The 26,084-nt window shown below is 27.7% G+C and overlaps 1 protein-coding gene across 3 annotated transcripts; it reads right to left on the bottom strand.

Annotated features, from left to right (window-relative positions):
* Positions 1 to 3,043: 3,043 nt before the first annotated feature.
* On the bottom strand, positions 3,044 to 13,170 carry LOC105850126 (alpha-1A adrenergic receptor). 3 transcript variants are annotated; one of them, XM_065791681.1, is made up of 3 exons: positions 9,004 to 9,231; positions 3,858 to 4,220; positions 3,044 to 3,782 (listed from the first exon to the last, which is right to left on the bottom strand). In XM_065791681.1, the coding sequence occupies exons 2-3, from the start codon at positions 4,190 to 4,192 to the stop codon at positions 3,110 to 3,112; spliced, it is 1,008 nt and encodes a 335-aa protein (XP_065647753.1). In that variant the 5' UTR covers positions 4,193 to 4,220; positions 9,004 to 9,231; the 3' UTR covers positions 3,044 to 3,109. The 3 variants fall into 3 exon arrangements, with proteins under 3 accessions (XP_065647753.1, XP_065647752.1, XP_065647751.1); XM_065791680.1 differs by lacking the exon at positions 9,004 to 9,231 and adding an exon at positions 13,050 to 13,170 and having other exon boundaries at positions 3,044 to 4,220; XM_065791679.1 differs by having other exon boundaries at positions 3,044 to 4,220.
* Positions 13,171 to 26,084: the final 12,914 nt, after the last annotated feature.

The following is a 26,084-nucleotide window of genomic DNA, read 5'->3' as shown; positions in this document are numbered from 1 at the left end:
AAAATTTGATGAGGTTTAAATTTCTTCTCATCGATTTCCCTTTCCAAAAGGTCAAAAAATTTGCCCACATTTACTTTGTTAAATGCTGTAGCTCTTGGAATAGAAGTGGATTCTGGGGTTCTTATAGATAAGTGTGATTGGCGACTTAAAAACGATGCTAGCCGGACATGTCCAGCTCTTTCTTTTGCAGAGTTAAAACGGTTAGGAATACCGTTAATTTTTGCAAGCTGAAAGGCCAGTCTACGGACATCTAAGCTGGTAAGACCAAAAAGCCTGGCTTCCTTTTCTACTATGTAATCAGCCAGATCTGATTCAAATTTGGAAGAGAAAATGGGTTTCCTCCAAGTGGGAGACTGGTCAATTCTTGTACTGGATGATCGTTGCATTTTACCTTGCGTTCCGTGGTCTGGTATAATGAAAATGTTTTTGTGGCATGTATTTTCAAGATTTTTAGCTGATGATATGATAACATTACGTGTGATTTCATTTTCTAATTGAACAACTAGATCAGCTGGGTATATTTTAGATTGCTTGCCGAGTCAGTTTTATGAACAATAGATTATCTTAATTTTTGCTTGCCGAGTCAGTTTTATGAACAATAGATTATCTTAATTTTTTTCTGTGAGTATGCACAATTTTAACATTTTTGTTTAATGACTTCATGATTAGTTCTACTTGAGCAGTATCGTTGTCTTTTTCATTGGTGTTTGTTTTTTTTGATTCTGGGACCTAACTATACAAGATTTTTTGGTTTGTTTTTTTGTAATTTGCTATCTATTTTAATTGCTTTGATTAATGTAGCATTTGCAGATGAGTCAGGTTAAATTAGAAGACAATTTTACTATAACTTGGTTGTAACAGTGAAGTATTGATGCAGATGGTTTTAATTTTTTATTCTCTTCCAGTGATTTTACCTTTTCAATGACGTTGCTGATAATATTGCAAATTTCATCGACACAGGTATGAGTGCATTTGTAGAATCTGATGATCGTCAATCACACACTGGTTAATTCTCTTTTTTAAGACACTAGAGTGCTTTATTAGAGGGCTACCACTTTAAATTAGTGGATTACCTCCTGTTGTGAACTTTTTTTGATATTACGAACCTTGTTAACACAGTATAAAACAATAAAAGTTAGCAAAACTCGATTAAATCACTGTGCAAAAACTTCAAGACTTAATGTCATGAAAAATCAGTTCAACCACCTTCTAAATAGACCGGACCCTATAAAATCTTTTACAAACTGCAAGATTTACAAGACAGAAAATGGCGAACATCTATCGGCTGATGCTCTTGCTTTGCTTGTAACAAATTAGTTAATAAATATATACTTTTTGCCTGTTAACTATGTCTTGTTCACTTTGAAAATAAGTTTCCGTTCACATAATGTTTAATGAAGTAAAAATTGATTCTCTAAAAGTATTAGAAAGGCTCTTATAAGGGTTAGTACTTCACCAAACATTTTGTGTTATTATTAGTAATATTAATTATTAGGAATACTGAATTTTTCTTGAACCCTCTTATCTTTATTTGGATATTTTGAAATAACTTTTTAACCTCTCGTCCGTTTAATTGATATTCGGTTGGATAATTTTTTGAGTAAGTTGCAGTTAAATTTAGCATACTTAATAGAAATTTCTTTCTTAAAGTTCAGCATATAAACAAATTAAATCAAATAAATATTATTTTAAATTACAACTGTTCCTTTTGTTTGTCATAATTTGATTAGTTTTACTTTAAAAACAAAGGTGTATCATCAAAGCAGAACATTTTTAGATCTTTAAAAAAAAAAAAGAATTCCTGGACCAAGAAAAACTCTAGAAACATGTTATGTATAATGTTTTTTCGTTAATAAATAAATTTTGGCCACATTTTACAGCTTCTGAGGCACTGTGTGACGCTTAGTGCAGCGTTGCGAATTAAACCTAAAACTTCAGCTAAATTAAGTTTTAGGTTTTACCAAAACAAAATGTGGTAATTCCATTTATTATTCAGTATATACAATTGGGGCTAGCCTTTGCAAAACAACCCTGGGAACATAAAAGTAATAATAACATTTATAATAACATCGATGTAGCATTAGAGGGGTTGCCATAAAATACTTATAAATATATAGAGTTTTAGCATAAAATATATATAAAAAAATCTATAAAAAGTATATATTTAAAGAATTAAAAAAATATAAAATTTTATTTACAAACTTTATAGATACATAAACACACACACGCACATACACACATATATATGCATTTATATCTATCAATCTATATATATATATATATATATATATATATATATATATATATATATATATATATATATATATATATATATATATATATATATATATATATATATATATATATATATATATATCTAACTATATATATATACATATATATGTATATATATATATATATATATATATATATATATATATATATATATATATATATATATATGTATATATATATATATATATATATATATATATATATATACATATATATATATATAAATGCATATATATATATATATATAAATATATGTATATATATATATTTATATATATATATATATATATATATATATATATATATATATATATATATATATATATATATACATATATATATATATATATATACATATATACATATATATATAGAAATGCAAATCTTTTCAATTGAAAACAATCTTCAAGTGCTGCATTAATTTGAGACGCAATTTAGAAAATTAGTTTGATTTTTTAAAGCATTTTTTACTTGTTAAAAAGTTGATAAAATTTTCATTCATTAAAAAATAATGTAAAAGCTCTCTCTCTCTTTCTCTTTCTCTTTCTCTCTCTCTGTACTCTGTATATATATATATATATATATATATATATATATATATATATATATATATATATATATATATATATATATATATATATATATATATATATATATATATATATATATATTAATTAAGATTATATACCAATACTAAGTACAATACTTTAAAGTATAAAGAATATTTCTATATTAAAAAAATAAAATAAAATTGTCTAAAATAAATAATTTTATTGCTATTATGTTCATTTATAAAACTTATGTATTATAATAATTATAATTTTCGAATTGTTTTACGAATCATTGTGGTTCCAACTCTTTTAATCGTTTTTCTTGCGTTTTTATAATCTTTTAAACGCAAAAAGTACACGATTGGATCAATAAAGACTTGCAAAAAGGCAAGGCCAATCAAAAATATTCTTGCTTCACTTTTTGAAGTTGAACTTTCAGAGTTCATATCTGTCCAAGTCATGGAAAATGTTGGAGCATTGCAAGCAATGAATGTGAAGACAATCATAACTACTGTTTTTGAAGCTTTTATTTCACGCTTTCTATTGTTCATTAATCTTTGAAACTCTTTTTTTGCTGTAGACGCTACACTTTGAGTTCTTGTTTGATGTTCAATTGGTTCGATTCCTTGGTTAGTAGAAGATATTGCTGCGGTATCATAGCTTGATGTAACCATGGCAATAATGGGATTAGAAAATCTTGTTTCTGTTATAGCTGGTGACTTTCTTGTTCGTCTCCTAACTTGTGTTTCTCGCATTTGTTTCGCACTTTTGTACGCCATATGAAGCATGAATCCGTAAGAAATAACCATTATTAAAAGAGGCAGTCCAAAAAAAATAGCATGCACTATAATTATATAAGGATCGGTACCATAAAGTTCATTTGTATTACAGCCGAACATGTGTGCTTGAAAAGTGTAAGATTCAAACCAATCATTACTGTAGAAAAACCGAGGCAAAACTACTTCAAAGAATATTGGAAAAAACCAGAGCACAAATATTGCAAATGCTAACCTCTCTTTTGAAATGGCATCATCATACCGATAAGGAAATTGTATTATCAAACACCTATTTATACTTTCTGCAGCAAGATGAAATGTTGTTACAAATATAAGTAGCATGCCAAAGCAACTCGTAATAACACAAAATTTGAAATCTTTTATCGCAAAATTTATTATTACACAAAATATAACCAAAATTTTTAGCGTATCACAAACTGCAAGACTGACCAGCAACGCGTAATGTTTCTTTCGAAGTATACGATACCTTATGACAGAAACCAAGATAGAACCATTACAAAATACTCCCAGTATTGCAACCAGAGATAAAAAAACGTATAAATATACCATGATGCTTTTTGTAATCTTTATTTTTAATCTAAACAGTGACAGATTATTTGATATACATATATATTTATTTGATATTTTTAGATTATTTGATATACATATATATATATATATATATATATATATATATATATATATATATATATATATATATATATATATATATATATATATTTACCCTAAATCTTTCGAATGCAAAATTATCTTGAAACGGCTTTCAAGTTTATTGCTAAGATTTGGTGTTGGGAAAAAACTATCGTTTGCAATGCTTATTTAAAAAAAAAAAATTAAGTTAAAACAATGTTTTAACTTCTTATTTCAAATCTTATTAAATGTTGTTAATTTACAATAAATTTTATCCATAACAATAATTTAAACCATACGAAATTAAAAATAATCAAAATTTTGGTTAATAAATTTTGTGATAAAAATTAAAAAAATTAAATTTTTAACTTTATAAAAATGGACATTTTTTTTGTCCTGTTTTTTTGTATATATATCATTTTTAATATAATTAATATAAATATATATTTTATTTAATATAATAGGGTTTTAGAACATTTTCAAATTATTGTAATTTTTTTAAACAAAAAGTATTGACTAAGTTCTAAGAATCTGACGTTTTGAAGTTTTATGACGTTTTTAATGTGAGTTGTAATGACCCAAAAAGTAAATTTGGGGTAGGCCACTGTGCAATTAATTGATAGTCACACTCGATATATGGGATAGCGTTAATGTGGGCTATGTGTGTCTACAATGTTTATACCATTTATGTGGTGGGCACAAATGCTCTATAATACTTATACCAGTTAAGTATTATAAATACCATAACCATACATAGCTTACATCTACGCCATCTCATAAATTGAGTATAGCTATTACATGTGGCGCACATTAAAATATCTTGTCAGATATATATAATAGGTGGAGAGAATGAAATTATGAAAATACAATACAAGTAAAGTAACTTATTTTTACTTAGATGTGAAAATATGTTCTATAAAAGATTGAATGACATGAAATCCTATACAAGATAAAACTCTGTAATGTTAATTTTAATCTTCCAATTTCGGAAGTCTAACATAAAAATAAATTTCAAAGTATGTTTGTTAAACCAAACTATAAAAAAATTATTAATTTAAAATGTTGTTGTGCGCTTGTGAGATTCTGTGTACTTGATACGTGCATATTTTTATTTTTAACAAATCATTTAAGCTACACTTTTTTTGTACGCTAAAAATTAGACGTATTTTATTGATTTGAACTTTTAGACGTGAAAAATTCGTTTGAATCAAACAAATCAATCGTAATGCGTAACATAGGAAACCAAATCTCAATTATTATCTACTTAATCCGTTGTAATAATTTTATCCCAATAAACGCATCCCACGTATTTTTAAGGTTAGCAATACTCTAGTGGAAATATGAAAAAAGTTACAAAAGAATTGGAAAAATTAGTTTTGTGTTCATGTTTTAAACTTGTTATTTTGCAAAATTTAGCATTTTTTTCAATTTTCTAACATACATTAAACAAAAATCAACTTGTTAAGGTAATAACCAACTTGTTAAGGTGATAATCAACTTGTTAAGGTGATAATCAACTTGTTAAGGTGATAATCAACTTGTTAAGGTGATAATCAACTTGTTAAGGTGGTAATCAACTTGTTAAGGTGGTCCCTATTTTAAAAATCAACTTGTTAAGGTGGTCCCTATTTTAAAAATCAACTTGTTAAGGTGGTCCCTATTTTAAGGTGGTCCCTATTTTAAGGTGGTCCCTACTTTAAGGTGGTCCCTATTTTAAGGTGGTCCCTATTTTTAAAAAATTATAATTAATCATAAGTTTTTAATTAAAAGCAGGTCATTTATGTTTTAGCAAAAAAAGAGTTTCTCTAACAACATTTTAGCTACAGTTATTGTTCTCTAAAAATTTTTTTAAAGATTTAAACTCTAATTTGTTATACTTTTTTTATATAACTTATCTGCTTTTTCCATTTCTATAAATTACTAAAAAGTTAAAGACACTCTGAAACATTAAAACGTTTTTGTTTTTTTCGTTTGTTTTAGTAACGAGTTGTTATAATCCTTGCTTTGGTCTTCTAGAAAATTTATTAGAATCAAATTATTACTTTTTGTGAATATATTTGAAAATAATTGATAATCCAAACAATTGTCGGAAATAATTGATAATTCAACCAATTGTCGAAGAAAGAGAAAACGTAAGTTTAGAAATAATCGTTAAACGAAGAGTTTGATTTTAGAAAATTCTGCTTATATACAAACAAAAAAACTTTAAGAGAGACAGAGCCACTCTTAAGGTTTTTTTTTAAAACATGTAAAATTTTTTATATTTAAAATAAGATTTTTAAAAACATTCAAAATGAAAAAGATATATCAAATCCTTAAATAAATATGCTAGAGCTCTGAAATTGTAGTTTCAGTTAAAGTGGTATGGTAAAAAAAATATTTTTTGATTTCTGACTTTTTCTACATACCAAAATTAGTAGCAAGGCTAAATAATGCTTAATTTAATTTAAAATGCTGAAATAAAAATTTATTTACCTTTTTTATGCTGATTCAGCATTAAATGCAGAAAGATAATAAAAAAGAAAACTACATTTTCTCAGCTTTTTATGACATTACAAGCTAAAACATACTGCACTGATTACCGATGGATTATAATGTAAAAAACAAAACCTTACTAGAAAAACCTAAAATAATAACTATTTTTAAAATGGCAGCACTTTTAATTTTAAAGGATGTTTTCGATGCAAAAGCCTTTGGTAAAATATAAAGATATTCAAATGGAAACAAGTTGAAGGTTAGTTCTAGTAAGGTATTGCAGTTCTATCTATAAAAAAAACAACCCTGAAAATTTGAAGTTAATTGAGGATAAAAAGATATAAATGATTTGCTGTTCGCAGTCAGTCAAAAAAATACAATTGAGAAATCAAGCTTCAAAGTTTAAAAACAATATATTAATTAAAAATTTCATTCACTCACTTTAATTAAAAACATTACAAGATTTACAACTTTGGTTTTTAAGTAGTTTACAGGAACAAAAAATATATTGGAGGGCATTACTGGATTAAAAGGCTTCTTTTTTTTTAATCATGTTTTCTCCGAAAAAAATAGTCCTGGGCCCGTAAAAGTCTTAATCCGCCAGTGTGGTGGTTTTTGTCAAAAGAACTTATGCCAAAAATACAGATAACAAATTAGATCTTTGTAATCGTTTGGTTTTTTCTAAAAACTAACTTCAAAATTATTTATTTAAAAAATTATTAAGGTAGGGGGGAGGGCAAATGCTCCTGCTACCCTCTCTCCCCTCCCTCTCCCTCGTTGCTACAGGCCTGGTTAAGTAATTATACAAACCCAAAAATAAAAACAACCACTTAAAATTTAGTTCTTAGATAAATATATCAATGAAAAGATTTCTTGCTATGGGCGTAACTAAGTAAATTTCTTAACTTCCATAATCAATAAAATTAATTTTTTAACTATTTTTTGTTATTAAAACCATATCATGTTATATATGGTTGAAAAGCCAGTTAAACTTTATAAAAAGTTAACTAATAAAATAAAAATTAATTTTGTTAATGGAAATTGCAAAAAAAAAAAATTTAATGGAAGTTTTTACTATGTAACCATCTTAACATATACCAATGTCATACACCATATTCAATATTCCATTAAAGCAATATTTGAATTTATGATCAAAATACTCAAAGGAACGAATAACTCATTTATTAAAATTAGGTAAAGTATATTTAAACGACTTTAGTGAATATTTTTAATTAATTAGCAATAAGTATTTAGGCCTAATTAGAAAATCTTTTTTTGAGCTATTCCCAATGTATTAGTTTTAGAAACCATGACGAAATTGCATGTGTAGGTAATTATTGCATTAAAGAAGGACATAGTCTTTTTTTTTCCGATTAAAAGTTTTGTGTTAAGTCTAAATAACTAAAAAATAAAACATAAGAAGTTTAGTAAAAACTTTTTTTCTACAGGAACCTTTTTTAATAGAAGTATCTTTTCTTTAGAAACTTTCTTCAAAATTAGTATTTCACATAAAAATACATATTTATACGTGAAGAATAGAATTTTCACGCAATGTTTCTCAGATGAGGTATGTAAAAATGATTTTTTTTAAGATAAATAGAGTTAAATACGCAACAGTTTTATAACAAATTTATAGCAAAAAATGACGAAATAAAATTAATACGTAATAGAACTAATAGAAAAAATAATACATAATATATAGTAAAAACAGTAATAATTGATAAAATAATAATAATAGATAATAAAATTAATAATGCATAACGAGAACTAAAACTACAATTACTTGTTTGTTTTTTGACGGACTATTGTCCGTCATAATCATCCGTCTTGATTATGATTGCTTATATACAGTTCGTCAAAAAGTCTATCAAAGCCGAGAGCCTAAAAATTATGGAGACTACGAATCCAGGTAACGAAACATTTTTTATGATAAACTAAAGGTGAAGTTTTTTTAAACTTCTTTGTGTTAGTTTCATTTTTGGCGTAAGTTAGGCATTTTAGAGAATACAGAAATGCAAATTAAACACAATCGTAAAAGATGAGGTATATGCCACTGTAATGAACAAACAACTCTCCTCTGACACAATAGTAATTACTCTACACTGCATTGTGTCCAATACACAGTTTTGTTCCTTTTACGCTATAAAGTTTGGTATAGTCCTGATTAATATAGAATTTAACAAAAGATATTACCATCATTAAAAAATTTAGTTCAAGCAATATAAATGGATTAGATAAAAGAAAACTTTACTTACCTACGTAGAAAGTTTTGCTATAATAAATTCTTTATCTTTGCGAAGTGATAAGAAGTTGTCTATAATCAGTATTCAAATAGTGGTCAAAATATTTTTGTCTTTTTACAATAATTAATGTAGTGCGTGGCAACCAATCTCGCCTTGATCTTTTTCTTATCTTTAAAGCCTTCTGTTTTAAATTTTAACATGATTGAGAGAGCTTTATTATCTCAATTAAAAAACACAAACCATTTTAAAATTTCATAGACCCTTTAACTTTGAATTTTTTTATTCAAAAAGTAGGCCCTTTTAGTAGGCCAACTTTTTAGTTACCAATAAAATAAATAAGTTAACAAAACAACAAAAGCGTTATTAAAAGCATCAGCAAATAGTGGTTCAAATTAATTTTTGCTAATTAAGAAAAAATATTTTACATTTAATTAAATACTTTTATGTGTGTGTGTGTGTGTGTGTGTGTGTGTGTGTGTGTGTGTGTGTGTGTGTGTGTGTGTGTGTGTGTGTGTGTGTGTGTATCAAAATTGGTTTTGTTTTTTTTTTTTTTTTTTTTTTCATTTATTTTAATTTGTTGTTGTTATTAACCGATTTCTTATCAAAAGTTTGTAATTGAAAATTAAAAGCATTAGTTAAATAAAAAATATATATATTTATTTATTTATACTTTTACTAATTTTATCTTTTACTTTATAAATTCCTTAAAAAGTCATGAATTTTTATAGTACGTAACGTTGCAGCTTTTCTAGTAAATGCAAAGTAAGATTTATAATAAACTTCCGTAACAATGTTCCAACGCAAATAAATACGTTATATTACTTCCACGGTAAGACAGCTTTTTGTAGATCATATGTATTTTGAGCGTCTTTAATTTAAATAATTACTGTTAATTAAACAATAAATCTTAAATATGTAGTTTTTCTGATATATGACATTTTCTAATAAGAAGGCAAGTTTAAAAAATTGGTTTAATTTTGCGATGTAAAAAGGAAAACTTTTATAAATGACCACGAGATGTTTCTAAATAATAAATCTTCAAGATTAAAATCTTTTTATACTAACATATTTGAGTTATGTATTTAAGTTTTAAAAGCTGCAATAAATTTTCACCGGTCTGAGGACGTTTTTCAAAAGAAAATGCTCGTGGGAATCGATTTGATTTTTTAGACCGTATTAAGAACTCTTTTGCGCCAATATGTCATGAATAAAAAAGTAAAAAATTAAAAAGCAAATGACAAGATTTATTCACAGCATACACATACTCCCCTGGGTTTTTTTTGTTCGTTTTTTATTTACATAAAATCTAAACAAACTTAAAAACAAATAATAAACAATAATATAAAGTTTGCGTTTGTTTTACTTTTTTTTTTTTTTTCAACTTCTTAACCGTTGGAACCTTTAAAACTCTCAATAGCTTTTTTAAATTTCTTTAAAAACTCATTTTTTTAATATAAAAAGTTACTTAAAATAAAAAGCAAAGCATTTGCTACGTAAATAATTTTACGTAGTGATAACAGTTACGCTTTTAACATTCATCAAATAATTTTGCTCTTTTATAATAGATTAGATGTTGCTATAAGCTAAAATGTTTTATTATGCGACACAACTTATTTATAACTCAGCTAATACAGGTAAATATTTAAACAAAATTAAAACTAAAATACAAATTTATTTTACTGGAGTTTATTTGTCGCGTTCAATAAAGTTAGCTGTTTCACATTGAATAATAGAATAACTTTTTAGAGATATAGAGTTTAAAAACAAGCAAATGATTCATTTAAAAGAATTTTAAAGCATATTATGCCCCACTGTGCTTGATACGTAACATTAAAATGGCTACGTCAGGACACGCAGTAGAGCAAAATGAGTTCAAATGGAAAAATTAGTCTTAAAAAATGTAACTTCTTTTGAGACAAAGTATTTTGAAAATAGGATTCCATTTGAAGCATAATAATTGAGGTTTGATCAATCCTACTGAGCGGTTAACTAGCCGTTTGATTACTTTTCGATATGCATGCGCATCAAGCGGATTATAAGTTGCTTTTTGAAATTTTGTTATTTTTAATTTAGCAGTAGTTGTAAACTGGAAACATTTAAACAAAGCTTAACATAAAGCAAACTAACAACTTTCTGCATATGTTTACTGCACGTTTCAATTTGTTTTTACGACTTATTTTTCTTATTTACTCAAAAAACATGTTATAAAAAAACTCCACTTAAAGTAAAATTAATCATCAAGTCAACGATGGTATTGTTATTCACTTTATCTCTCCATAAAGAATTAAGTTTCTTAACCATGAATAGGTCAACATTCGTCTGACTGAAAAATTTTAAAAAAATGTATTATCAATTTAAAAGATATGAAAAAACTTTTTTTTAAATCAGCGTTTCGCTGATAAAAAGTTGCGTTAACAGTATTTTAGCAATTTAATTTTTAAAAACACTAAAACGTTTGGCTTATATTTAAATAATAAGTAAAAATTATAAAACTATTTTTTGTATAAAGTGGTACAAACATTTCATAAGTTTTAAAATTTAAAGTATTTAAATTTTAAATATTTTCTAAATTTACAAAAAAAAGTCCATACTCTTAAACTTTGCACAAAAAGTTTCAAACAAGGTCAATAAAGCTTATTTAATTTCCTGCAGGACTTTAAGGAGCTTTTTTAAAAATACATGTTTTACTTGACTCTACTTATCTAAAAAATCTGGCACATCAAGTCCGTCATCAAATGCATGCAGTTTGTGCATAGAGACTACTCATAGTGAAAAGCAAAAAAGTTTAAATAAATACAAAACAGGAAATACAAAAAAGGTACATATCATTATAATAAACCTGACTAATGAAGAAAGATGTAATCTAGACTTAATTATGCTAACTATTGATTGCTAGAGTGATATCATACAGCAGTTTAGACCAAAGATTTAATCTCAAGGGTGACCATTATACAATACATAATCTGTGTATCCAAATGATGCACAAATCAGGTTTTATATATTGGAGAATGAGAGATAGAGATTTTCAAGGAGTGTTTTTCTATAATCTTAGCAAAGTTTTCTTTTTTGGGGCAGGATAGTTTACACTGGATTCTCGTTTAACTTCCAAAACTGAGCTAAGAAAAAATCGATGAAAAAACTAATAAACCGAATAGCGGTTTACTTGATTCTTTTTGATTATTTGATTGTAACTTTTTGATAAAACGAAATTGTAATAATTTATTTATTTTTTTGCACATTGGATAAAAAAAATTTTGCAGCAAAATATTAAATTTTTTTTTTTTGTGTTATTTATGTTTTATTGATATTATAAATTGTGCAGCTATATACCATACTTGAGTTTACTTGAATTTTTTTCATGTTTCATTTAATTTTTTGTGTAAATGTTTCTTGTCACTATTTCTATTTTATTTGTATGTAGTACAAACGATTGCTTGGTTCAATCCTAATAGAAAAAATTTTTTTTTACTGATTCCAACTTATCCGTCGATCTCAGACTTTAAAATATTGATTAATTTCTATATAAAAATCATTAAACTTTCAAATACTTTATATTTTAAATTCATATAATCAATGTTATAATTTAAAGCAGAAATCTAATTCCTTTAATGTACTTCAATATGTTTTTATAAATATTAAATACTTAAACAATAAAATAAAAATATAAATTCTAAAATAAAACATAATATGTAAAAGTTACCAAAAACTAATAATATAATAATAATAATAAAATAATAATAAAAAAATACTAATAATATAAATACATAATGAGTCTATAACTTTAAAGTTTATGTTCAAGTGGTTTTTATAAACATTAAGTACTAAAACAAAATAATAATAAAACAAAAAAGTATAAAATAAAATGAAATACGTAAAAGTACCATTGCTAACTAAGAACAAGACATAATGAGTGTATAACCTAAAGTTAATTACACATAATCAATTTACTTTGCAGTAATGTTCTCATGTTTTAATTTCCTGTGGTGTCTACTTGTAACTTCAAACTCGCTCGCACTCGTTTATGCTAAATAGACTAAATAAAAAAGTAAAAAACTTACACGTTGAAGGTTACTTTGGTTCAATACATTTTTACCCAGGTTTTGTTTTCTTTTTTATCCCTAAAGTTTTTATTACAAGTGGTTCCTACTCAGTTTTAGCAAATAAAAGCGAATAAACGATTATAAAAACAAGCTTACCTCATGAATGTTTGCTAATATTTAAGAGCAATGAGGTCAAACAAAATAAACTGATGTCATTAGTCCAAATTGCTCTGGTATTGTGAACTTATTTTTCCGAAAAAAAACAAAAACCAAGGATTTAAAAAATTATATTAGAGATAAATCCAGTTAACAAGTATTCTTGCGTTGTTTTCGTATTTAAAATCAAAACAAAATCTGCTATATTAATGTATACAAATAAAAATTTTTTTCAGTTTGTATTAATTTACGCACTTAGAATCTGTTTTGCCTACCTACTTAAAAAAGACCTAATAAAAAGTACTTGAAAACGACATTATTATAAGAGTCATTTTAAAAACTGTTTGCGACATTTTGAATTTTTGACTAAAAAGTTAAACGAATTATTAAAAGTAATAAGGAGTGTTTTATATTTTATATTAAGAAAAAGTTACGCTGTTTTTCTTTCATGTCATTTTTCATATTTCTATTAACTTACACATCTACAAGATAATTGCAAAGTAACGCGTTTGGTATCGTTGAGGTTGCAATTTAAAGCGGGCGCCAAGGGCAAATAGGCGTTAAAATTAGTTCAAACTGCATATTCTTTTATAGTAAATTGAACATTTGGAATTGAGATGAAATTCAGATAACTGATTTAATAAAAGCTTTGTTTTTCAAAATTTTAAAGTTTATTTGATTGGTTTTTTATCAAAATTTTTTATAACTTTTGTTCTTTTTTTAAAAGTTTTATATTAAAACATATGGAACCATGGGCATTATACTTCAAATATAAATACACTAAAAAGGGGCTTGTCACAAAAGACTTTTAGCTTCACAGCAAGAATACTAAAAAGCTTTAAAGTACAGCTAAGAAATAATGTAAGAAAAAAATTAAATACCAACGTCGCCATTTATTTTTGGCGTTACAAACTAATATTTATTAATGCTAATAGCATTATTTTTTATAGTTTGATAAAAAAAAGTGCTGCACCAGGCCCCTCTATGCTGATAAAAATAAAATCACAGACGCTACAGACAAAGCAGCAATTGTATCTCTAAAAGTTACTTTGTTATGCTGTCTTTGAAACTATTGGTTGATAGAGCGTTCACTGCTGCTTGGAAAAGCGCATGGGACAAAAACTCAATTTAAAAAAAAAATTATGTCGTTCTTCAAAATTTTTGACTAGCTGGCGTTTTAGTTTATGGTTTGTCCTCTAAAAATATACTTGGCTTTCCTATTTGAAAGTTTTTGCGGGACGAAAAAATTGACAAGTTTGAGTTGACGCGTGCATATAAATTTATTCAAAAAAGTCTACTCTTTTACGGCGTTCTTCAAGCGTTGTTAGACCGAGCTGTTTGAGTCGATTTTCATAGGACAGATGTTTAATAGATGATATTGGTTTTGTTGCTCAACGTTGGACTTAGCTCGATGTACTTAAGACAGCTCCGAAAAATACGCGATTTTCAAAAGGTTTAAAAAGTTAAACTTTTATTTTGCCAGATTCCGAATAAAATACTTTATATTTTTAAAAAACCCGTTTAAATCACCTCTTCTTAATTAATATTGCGATAGTAAAGATTAAAGTAAAGTTAAAATTTTTGAATTGCACAAGATGTAAAAAACGTTTGTATTTGTTTATTTTGCTCATCGAGAAAAAAGTTTTACCTTACCATACTTTCCAATGTTCGTGTTTGTAACCAATATTAAACATTAGGAACGAGTGTCATTTTAAAAAGTTATTTATTATAAAAATATTTAATGATTTTTTTTCTGCTTTTCTATATAAATAATTCAGTACGGTTTGGTCCATAACATAAGAACGCTCATAGGAGAAAGGGGTGGGTCTTCAAATAGCGTGCAAAAGCGTATAGGGAAGGGGGTGGTCAAGTTAATAACTTCATTTTTCTAATTTATCATAACTAACCAGCTAACCAATAGATCATAGTTTGCCAACACGTGATATTGGAGAGTCAAGGGTAAAGTGTTCCTCTATACACACGCATGCCACCTCTTATACACTGGCCCTGAAAAAAGCAAACTTGTATTTCAGGCAACTCCTTTTTTAAGTCTACAAAAAACAGGCTTTTAGGTCAGTGCCGCCTCCTACCCAAAAGCCCCCTACCAAAATTTTTCAAATTTTACTGCTAGGTATTGCTAAAACAAAATCTTCTTAAGTTTGTAAAAAGGCACCTAAATTTGCTGGAAACGCCTCCCCTCATTGAGGTGTTTTGGGTAGTCCCCAGCAAACTCTACATGCTTGGTCCATGCATATTTTTCGTGAAATATGTTTTTATTTTTACAATCTTTTTATTGTATTAGTCAAGCATTACAGAGTATTAGATTTTATAGTTTATACTAATTTTTACAGTTTATTATATATTTTATTCCTTTGTTTACTTTTCTTATTTTTATTTATTTTGGTTACAATTTTATACTTGTTTTACGAGTTTAACTTGACATTCATTTTGCGTGACTGGGTTTAAATCATATGTAGATTAAACATTGCCTGTTATTTATGCCAATAAGTGTAGAATTATAATTAATCTTATCATCATTATTATCATTTGTTCAGTTTTTTATTAATATTTTTACGTACATAAAAAGCAATGTGATTGAGTTCATTGTTAGAATTAGATTGAATAATGATGTTAGCTTAACAATTTAATCAAGAACGAAAAAAACTAATAATGCAAAAAGGTAAAATGAGGATAACACAATATTGTGAGTGAGTTGGTTTTTTAATCTATAGATAAGTTATATTATACAAGTATATTGCTACTTTTTAATGTAAGTTTAGTGCTTTAATATCTATTTATTATTAGAATTTAGGTGTAAAACTGTTTAAATGACTTTTAAATAACCTGACACATTGTCAGGAGAAAAAGGTTGCAGTAAAATTGGAGGTGGAGTAGTATCAAGCGTCAGCACAGACATCAAACAGTAATGATGATCTTCCTTTATGCTTTTGCTTTATTCCTTTGTAAGTTAAACGTGTTTAATGTATTTGAATCTTTTATTAAAATACACAATACTTATAATTACATTTGTGTAGGTCACAATGTGTTTATAGTTTTACGATAATTGAAATATGTCAATGTGTTGTGAAATACTGGATAAACAACGTAAGATTTTTATTTTATCTTTTTACATGGTAGCCCAAGAAACTATATTTATATTTATATATTATATTTCTATAATTTTTATATGCAGTATTTCATTGAGGGTATTTTTTTGAAAACAACACGATTATCTAATGTTATCATAGAGTCAATGAGTTGTGATTGGATAAAAAACGTAAGATACTCTACTTATATTGCATCCCAAGAAATTTCATTGATATAGAAATTAATATATAAAATAAAAGAAAACAATAACAAAAAACTCATCAAGTGTATATATGTGTATATGTATACACTTGATGATATATGTATACACTTGATAAGTTTTTTGTTGTTGTTTTCTTTTATTTTATATATTAAACACGCAAAATGAATGTTAGGTTAAACTCGTAAAATAAGTATAAAATTGTAACCAAAATAAATAGCATTTTTAGCTTACGCCTTTAAGGCACGTTTTGCACAACCACTATTTCTGTTTGAAGCTTGCATTAGCCATCGCTTTATGGACCTCTTGACATCTGAATTACTTGCTCCTTTTTTATGTTTTTGAACTGCTATTGTTAAATTTAAAACAAGATATTTAAATGTGATCCACTTACTTACCACAAAGAGTTGTCTATTAATTTTCTTACTGTTGATTATGCAAGGAATTTGTTTTAACTACAAGAGAGTGCTGCTACATCGACTAAGGGTTTGGTTGGGACAGGCAGTCTATTAAGTAAATAAAAAGTTACCACTTTGAGCAAGTCTCACAACAAGCAAAAAAATAAAATTATTTTATGCCGCTTAACTGCAGATTTACCCATTTATATAAGTAGGTGATATAAATATAATTATATTTATGTAATTATGTATATATATAATTATATAAATACATAAATATAATTATATGTATACGATTTACTTATAATATAAATGATATAAATACAAAATAAATAACATAAAGTATAAATGATTTGAGATCTTTAAATCATACTATTAGTGTAACATTAACAAGTCATCGGTTATACATCGTTGAAATATAACATTTGCCGAATATTATAACCTATGACAATATTCATTATTAAATAGTATGGTAATTCAGTTAAGCGGCCTAAAACGATTTTGTTTTTTCGCTTGTTGCGCTCTCGTGTGAAGACTTGCTCAAAGTAATGACTTTTTAATATAAACATAAGAAATAATTATTGGTAGATACATCGGCTATCTTATAGCCTGCTGCTACAAGAGAGTGCTGCTCTCTTGTAGCAGCAGGTTATAACTTACTCAAATACGCAATCTTTTAAAAAAATAAATGGTAAGATCAAAAGATATGTTGCTAACCACTCTTCTACAATCATTGACACTATTTTTTCTAATTTAATAACTAATGAAATTATTTCAGGAAATTTGACAACTTCAGTTTCTGATCACTTACCTCAATTTTGTATTTGTCCTAGTTTTAATAAGTTATTTATATCACGCAATCACAATCTATATCACAGAAATTTTAAAAGCTTTAATAAACTTTAAATCAGATTTATTAAAAATTAATTGGGATAATCTTATAGAGAACAGTGATGTTAATACTTGTTTCCAAACATTTATTTCTGTTGCAACCTTGATTTTGAATCGCTACGCCCCACTTTAAAAATAAGTATTAAGAACTTCAAGCTTCGATTTAAACCTTGGATTACAAAGGGAATCTTAAAGTCGATTCAAATACGCAATCTTTTAAAAAAATAAATGGTAAGATCAAAAGATATTAGGAACATAAACACATTTAAAACTACTTTCAAACAATATAAATACATGATAATTACCTTTATTAGGGTCAGTAAAAAAATGCATTTTAAAAAGTACTCTACAGAAAATCTAAAACATCTTTCGAAATTTGAAATGGAATTAATAATTTAATTTTAAAGCTTTTGAAATGGAATTAACAATTTAATTTTATTAAAGCTTTTAAAATTTCTGTGATATAAATTGTGATTGCGTGGTATAAATAACTTATTAAAATTAGGACAAATAGAAAATTGAGGTAAGTGATCGGAAACTGAAGTTGTCAAATTTTCTAAAATAATTTCATTAGTTATTAAATTAGAAAAAAATGTCAAAAACTCTAATCACTTATCTCCCAACTGTTTACAAGATAATGAAACATATATAACTGAACCAAATCTTACATTACACAATTCGATCTTATCTTACAGACCGGAAAGAATTTGTATTAATGATCATAGTTCTACTAATAAATCTGTTGTGTGCGGTGTTCCTAAAGGTTCTGTTCTTGATCCTCTTTTTCTTAATTTATGTTAATGACATAAACCACTCTACTCGCTTCTCGTCAATTCGTCTTTTTGCTGATGACACAAACCTATTGCATATTAACAAATTGTATAATTCTCTATGTAAAAACATAAATTCGGATCAGGTAAAAAAGGTATTGTTTACTGTTTAAATGCTAACCTAATATGTCTTAACACAAAAAAAACCGAACTAATATTTTTTTCATCTTCTAGAAAAAAACACAATCTGAACAGCAATTCTAAAATTCAAATCAAAACTAATAATAAACGGGTATATACTACAAATATACGAATTTTTTATTGATGAGCTACGCAAAAACTAACGGCGCACTTTCAATAATTCGTAATTATGTTAATAAATTCACACTAAAAAATATTTACTGTGCATTATTTTTATCGCATCTTAGTTACTGTTGTCAAATTTGTGGTCAAAATGGCAACTTTCACATCAAAAAATTGATGTCCTCTTAACATCAATCCATATATAAATATTAATCCATATAAGAGCTGTATATAAAATCTTAACATAAAGATTCTGAGCCAAAACCAAAATACTTTTAGAACAAAGCAGCCGAAATGAGTCCAGAAGCCGAAGAAAATTTTAGTTATACGCATAAAAGAGTAAGGACAAAAATATATTCGGATGGAGAAAAAAGAAGAGACGTTTTTACTGGAAAGAATAAGTTTCGTAAAGAGGTATTTAATGTTCTGTCGGATAAATTGAGGTCTGAACTTGAAAAAAGAATATTGTATATAAGGATATTGGAGATATATTCAAATTTTTGATAAACTTGGGCAAAAGAGGTGCAGTTATTAAACTTAAATCAATGGAGTCTGTTATGTCATTATATAAAAATCATATTCGAGGAGAACTATTTAGTGAATGCAGTCAATTTCAGCATTAATTAGATATGGTATGCTTCAAACAAAATGTTTGTATCTCTGAAATGTTGACACTAATTTTAAAAAAAAACCTTATTGATATATTTCCAAATCTTTATACAGTGCTAGTGTTGTTATCGACTTTGACTAAATCAACGAAAAGTCGACTAGTCGAAAGTCAAAATTAGTCAACTTTGAAAAATTGAATAATCGATTTAATCAACTATGAACTTCTTACTAATCGACTAAAAATCGATTTAGTCGAGTAGAAATTTTAAAACCTTTATCTCTTTTTTATTCAATTTAACTTTTCAATCTTTAATTTTTGTTTGTTCATTTAATAACAATAGTACTATTATAACTATTATCTAGTTTTTTGTTTACTCTTCAGGGCCGTTCAGACTGGCTCGGGGCCCTAAAGGAAATTTAAATTGTGAAACTCCAAAGTCTAAATGTCATTTATACAATCACTTTGTAAATATGATTGTAATGATTTTTTGATATATAGCCACTGTGTCACAAAATGACTTTTAATTCGAACCTCTTTTCGCGAGAAAAACCTTTAGGAGTACGATAGTACAAGTATGTAAGAGTAGATAAGAGTTGGTTATGAAATCGTTCATCATCGTTCGCGAAAGAAAAATTTATTTGAATTTTTGATTTTATTGCTCTAAAAAAATGAGTTACATTTTCTATTGAAAACATTTGAAACTTGTTTTAACATATTTATACAATCCAAAAGTCCCTGGCTTTTTTTGTTCGAGCCTGTATAATCAGTTTGAATGAATCCAAATGTTCGGAGCTCAATGTCACACCAGGTACAAGGGGAAACACTTGAGTGAGACTGCAAACCACAAATAATGTTTATAAGTTTCATGTTACATGACAACGCAAAAGCCAATCTTTTAATGCTCAATATGTCCATGGTTTGCTTTACATTGTCATTATTTTCAGAGTAGTTTTCTGCAATAGTCACCAGAAGTTGATGCTTCACTTGAAAAGAAGTTTCTTAGTCGGGGGAGAAGCATTTGGTTCTAAGTCAAGAACCCCTAGAGATATATTTAGGAACCCCACTCCTCCATCAGTTCCAACCTTAATAAGTTAATTTGACTGAGGACCTCTTGTCTGAAATAAAGTGTTTCCTAGAGCTTCAACATCTTTGCAATACAACAATACACGTTAATATTTTTGGCTAAGGCTTTTGGATGTGTCTGAAATTTCTGAGGTGATAAACAAGTCGGAAAGACGTTTTCCAAGAGACTCAAATATGAGTCTCTTAGGAATCAAAATTCCCTGAAGTTTTTTTCAACGGTTCGCTGAGGAGCTACTTTGTTACATATTTAAAAATCCAGTCTAGTTTTGAACTTTTAGAAAAACACTTGAAGAAGAATCCTGGAAAAAGTTCTCTTTCTCTTGATGGCCCTGGAAAAAAAGTTTACATCAACATAACAGTTTCTCATATTATAAATTTTACTTTTTCTAACAAGAGTCATTAAAACAAAAGCATATTAGGCATATATGACTAAAAGAAAATATTTTTCACCTGGAGTAACTGAAAGATGACTTCCTATTCCCTAACTTAGACGCACAGTGCCATCGGGTGAGGGAACCTTGTTGGCAGTAACAGAAGCACCTACTCTTTCAGCTGCTTTGCTTCAATCGGGTGAGGAATTCCAAACTTTGCTTTTCCCACATAACAAATCATGCAATAACATAGCGATTTTCTTGTTGCAGGACAAAGCTTTATGTTTCGGTTGTCAGGCAGTGAGAAAAATTTAGCTTCTTCACCATTGTCTCTTTTTCTAAGGCCTACTTGACAGTTTTTTCAGATGCCTATTGGGACTCTTTGATCTTCAATTTTGATAGCTGGACCAAAAACTTTTTGACAGCATTTAACCAAAAAGTCATTCAGTTGCCTGTTAGTTTTTTTTAAACAGAGAAAACAAACAGTTTTTTTATTGTCATCATGAGTTTTTGCTTGATTCGGCATTTTAAATAGTTTTTCACTTGTATTTCGCTCAAAAGGCATAATGAAACTATTTGCAGGCCTTTCCCGGAATTTTAAAAACAATAAAGGGCCTAGGAACTCTTACTTAAACAAGTTGCTTATCTTTGTTTTTAACTTAAGTGACAAAAATATACAATTTTTATGTAAAAAATGTTTTATTTCATTTGATTAGTAATCTTGTCAACAGGTCAAAAAATCAAAATTTTTAAATTGATTTTTCTTTCACTGATGATGAAGAAAGGTTTCAAAACCAACTCTAATGTACTCCTAAATACTTGAATTATTATACCCCGAAGGTTTTTCTTGGGAAAAAGAGGCTCGAATTAAAAAAATTTTGTGACACAGTGATAGCAAGTATTTAAAACGGTCTCAAAATCATTGGTGTCTGTAAATAGATTGTCCCGTTGTCGGTGCAGTCCTTTTCTTTGCTCTTTGTTTGGCTCCATTACTATTTAAATAGTATTATTTTAAAAAATAGAAAGCAAATGTAAATTACTTTATTATTTTTATTACTATTTATTTCGAAAAATTAATTATTCCCATACTTCGACTAAATTGACTTTAAATCAACTTAGTCGATTTCAAAAATGTATAAGTCAATTTTAGAAAGCATATTTGTCAATTTAGCCGACAGTCGAATTATGTAATAGTCGTAACAACTCTATACAAGTTTTAAATTTTACCTAACAATACCTATAACGATTTGCAAAGCAGAATGGTCTTTTTCAAAAATGGTTTTAATACAAAATAAATTTAGATCATCAATGATGGATGAAAGGTTAAATAGCCTCTCAGTTCTGTAAATTGAATCTGTCATCACGAGATCCGATTCCTATTATAAAGCAATTCGCAAATATGTATCAGATAAGTGCAGAAGAGAACATTTTTTTTGAACTTGTTGTTGTTATAATTACTTATAATTATGATAAAGTGTTTATGCGAATGTTAGTTTTTAAGTTTTCATAGAATTTGATTTTTAATTTTGTCCTTTCATTTGTTTAAAAAACATCAGGCTATTTAAAATATTTAGAAAATTTTGCTACTCGGGTGCTAGAGGGTCCCCAAAAATTCAATCAGCCGAAGGCCCCAAAAAACTACAATCCGCAACTGGATAATGACGTTCTTAAGTGAGCTGAACTCGTCTTCGCGTTTATTGACATGTGGCTTCTATATGGCAATTAGCCGGAGGAAGATAAACCACAATACCATATAAATATAAGTATAAATTACAATAAGTATAAACAAGCGTCATCAGAAATGTTGACTGCGTTTTATACTAATACATTAATTAGGTAATCTAATTAATAGTATGAATTGCACATTCTAACATATAGTGCAATTTTCTTTCCACTTTCTCTATGATAGTTTTTCGACTCGACTTCTACTGACTTTTACTCAATGATCCTTCGCTCTTATTAAAACCGCTTACTCCTTGTCTGTAAAGCGGGTAATGATGCTCTTTATTGAGCTGAACTTGTCTTCGCTTTTCTTGGTATGTGGTCTCTATATGGCATTAGATGGAGGAGGGTGAACCACAATACCATAAACTGATGAAAACTAAATGAAAAAACAATAACGACTCATTGTGACTAACGTTTTTTACTTTTTTTAAAATTTTAAAACGTTACCTAAACGACTTATTGGTAGGAAGAAAACCATTTTTTAACAGTTTTTTTTAACTACATTATATGCCCAACCTTATTTAAGTGTTAAAAAAAATATAAAAAATATATGACGATCCTTCGCGACCTATTTTTTTACCGTTTTTAAAATTTTTAAAAAGTTACCTAAAAGACTCATTACTAGCAAGAAAATCATTTATTTACAGTTTTATTAAATATATTAGACGCCCAATCTTATTTTATTGTTAAAAAAACCCTATAAAAAGTACGATGACCCTCCGTGACCTATTTTATTTAACGTTTTTTAAAACTATAAAAAAGTTACCTAAAGGACACCTTGCCAGGAAGAAAACCATTTTTTTACAGTTTTTTTTAACTATATGACATGGCAAAACTTACTTTATTGTTAAAAAACTTAAAAAATAAAACCATTCTCCGCGACCTATTATTTAAGGTTATTAGAAATTTTAAAAAAGGTATCTAAACGACTCGTTACTAGGAAGAAAATCATTTTTAAACAATTAATTTAACTGAATCACATGCCGAACTTTATTTTATTGTTAAAAAAACTTATAACAAATTGGCGACTCTCCGTAATCTATTTTTTTTTAACGTTTTTTAAAATTTAAAAACGTAACCTGAACGATAAATTAATTGGAAGAAAATGATTTTTAACAGTTCACGGTTTGAAAACTTTGACTTTTTTGCCGACTAAATATCCCAAAATTGCCCTTTTGAGGGTTGATTTTATACATACTGGGGACTCCAAAACAATAAATTTTAATATCCTGGATTAAGGGAGATATTTAGCTTCGAAATTACCGAACTTTTTCACTTACTTACTCAAATACCTTGTTTTGGAATTGTAAAGACTAAATTAGCTCAAATAACTTTAATATATATTTTATATAAAAAAATAGGTAGATTGCAATAAGAAAATACACAATAAATATGTAAAATTATAATTCACAACATTTTTAAATTTAATTATCACAAGTATCTTCGTTGTACACTTTTGTGCTTCTTAGAATTTTCTGGTATTGTAATCAACAACACAGTTCAACATCTGTTTGGATTAATTTGGATGATACATAATCATTTTGAATCTTTGCCAATGAGGCTTGAAGTTTGAATGGAGTGCCTCTGTTGCTTGCTCACTGCAAATTCCAAGACCAGTTTTATGGTGTTTTAGAAATTGTGAAACATGGTAAAAGATAGCTTTTGGTGTGACAGAAACAGTCAACTTTAGATAATTACTCTTAAACTCGTGAATCTTTTTCTCAAAGTCTGGAGAGAGTGAGCATCCAAAATAATAATTAACAACTTGGAGAAATAAATGTAGAATATGGCAGATGGATGATGCTTTAAATGCCTTATCAGCCACGGTTATCTGCTTCAGAGTGTCAAATTTTTCAGCAACATCATGCAATCATTGCCATTGAAGTGACCATCATGGTACGGCTGTAATGGTATATGTATTGAAGTCAACCATTCTTTTGCGTTTTGCAAAACTTGAACCAAGTGCTTAATAAGATGGCTAACAACGTCAAGAAGCAAATGAAGTTCCATGGGAGATAGCTTCTAAGATTAGCTTTTCATCTGGGAATCGAAGTATTGGTGGTTGAACAGCATTCTAAAAATCTTTTGATTTCTTTAAATCAGCACCAGATAAAATAAACTTTTGATGTTGCTCTCTGATTGTTCTAAATATTTTGAGTTGGCCACAGTTGTTTAAATTTGTTGACTCAATGTTGCACCAGCAGCAAGGATGCTTGCTACTGTGAGAATTCCACAGATAATATTTGCAAGCTTCATGTCACATGTCAGAATCAATTTTTCAAAATCAGTTTGATATTGTCAAATGTTTCAGGGGTGTTTTGAGAGATTGCTACAACTAGTTGCTTTTTGACACCTGTGCTTTTAAAATTTTCACTTGAAGCCAACTTAATTGAATTTTTTACTGAACTTTGTAGTTCTGTTTAGTGTTAAGAAATTAGACTCAAACTAGCTTTGAAAAAGGACCCTTCACCATAGAGGCCCAGTGTCCGAGCTCTTAAAATCTTTTGAAACTGTACTGATGCAAATTTCTATTGAAAATTAGGCTCACGAGGTGAACTAGACTAATTTGGTTAAGAAAGGATCCAAGCTTTCTGATTTTATTGTTTGAAAGCCCAGTGCTCTACTAAATATCAACCATATTTTTTGTTGTCAAAGGAACTTGAAAGAGTGAATGAGCTGCAGATGTTCCTTAAGAAAGAAAACTAAATCAGTTACTTCACATGTAAATTGTATTGCTCAGAATGTACAGAATAATAAAATAACTAACCTTTTCTTATCGGAAGAGGTTTGCCATGAGCTTGGCCAAGACAAATTGTTCCGCCCGGAGATGCTTCTTTTGATGCAATGACAGATGAAGCACCTTGTTCTGCGCCCACAGAATCTTCCATTGCAAATTGATGTAAGTTTGCACGGCAAATTGTATCACTGCAACTGTGAGAAATTCCACAAGCAATGATAGAAAAGCATTTTGTGCATCGTTTTTCAACTGACTTTCTTTCTTCTTGCAAAGATTTTGATGCAAGACCCTTTTAAAATGGATACTTTTCTTTGCCTTTCACCTTCGCAATTTGACAAATAATGCAATCACAACATCTTGTAAGTCTTGTTAATGGCTTCACAACAATGGAATCAAAACTGTAGAGTTATATTGCCTCTAAAGCATTAGCTCCACCACCCAATTTTTTCAGGTTGAAACGGCATGTAACATAAATTTCAAGTGACACTCTTTCATCTTGAAAATTCACATCTGATGAAATCAAGCGATGAATCTCAGAAATGAAATGTTTTGAAATTTCTCTGTTGCTTTTCTTCATACAAATAATTGGAGTCCCCAATATATACAGAATCAACCCTCAAAAGTGCAATTTTGAGATATTTAGTCGGTAAAAAAGTCAAAATTTTCAAACCGTGAGTTTTTTATGTAGATATTTATGAAGAT

This window comes from Hydra vulgaris, chromosome 02, assembly GCF_038396675.1.
Source record: "Hydra vulgaris chromosome 02, alternate assembly HydraT2T_AEP".
NCBI classification, from domain to species: domain Eukaryota; kingdom Metazoa; phylum Cnidaria; class Hydrozoa; order Anthoathecata; family Hydridae; genus Hydra; species Hydra vulgaris.
This window is presented reverse-complemented; position numbering and strand designations above follow the sequence as displayed.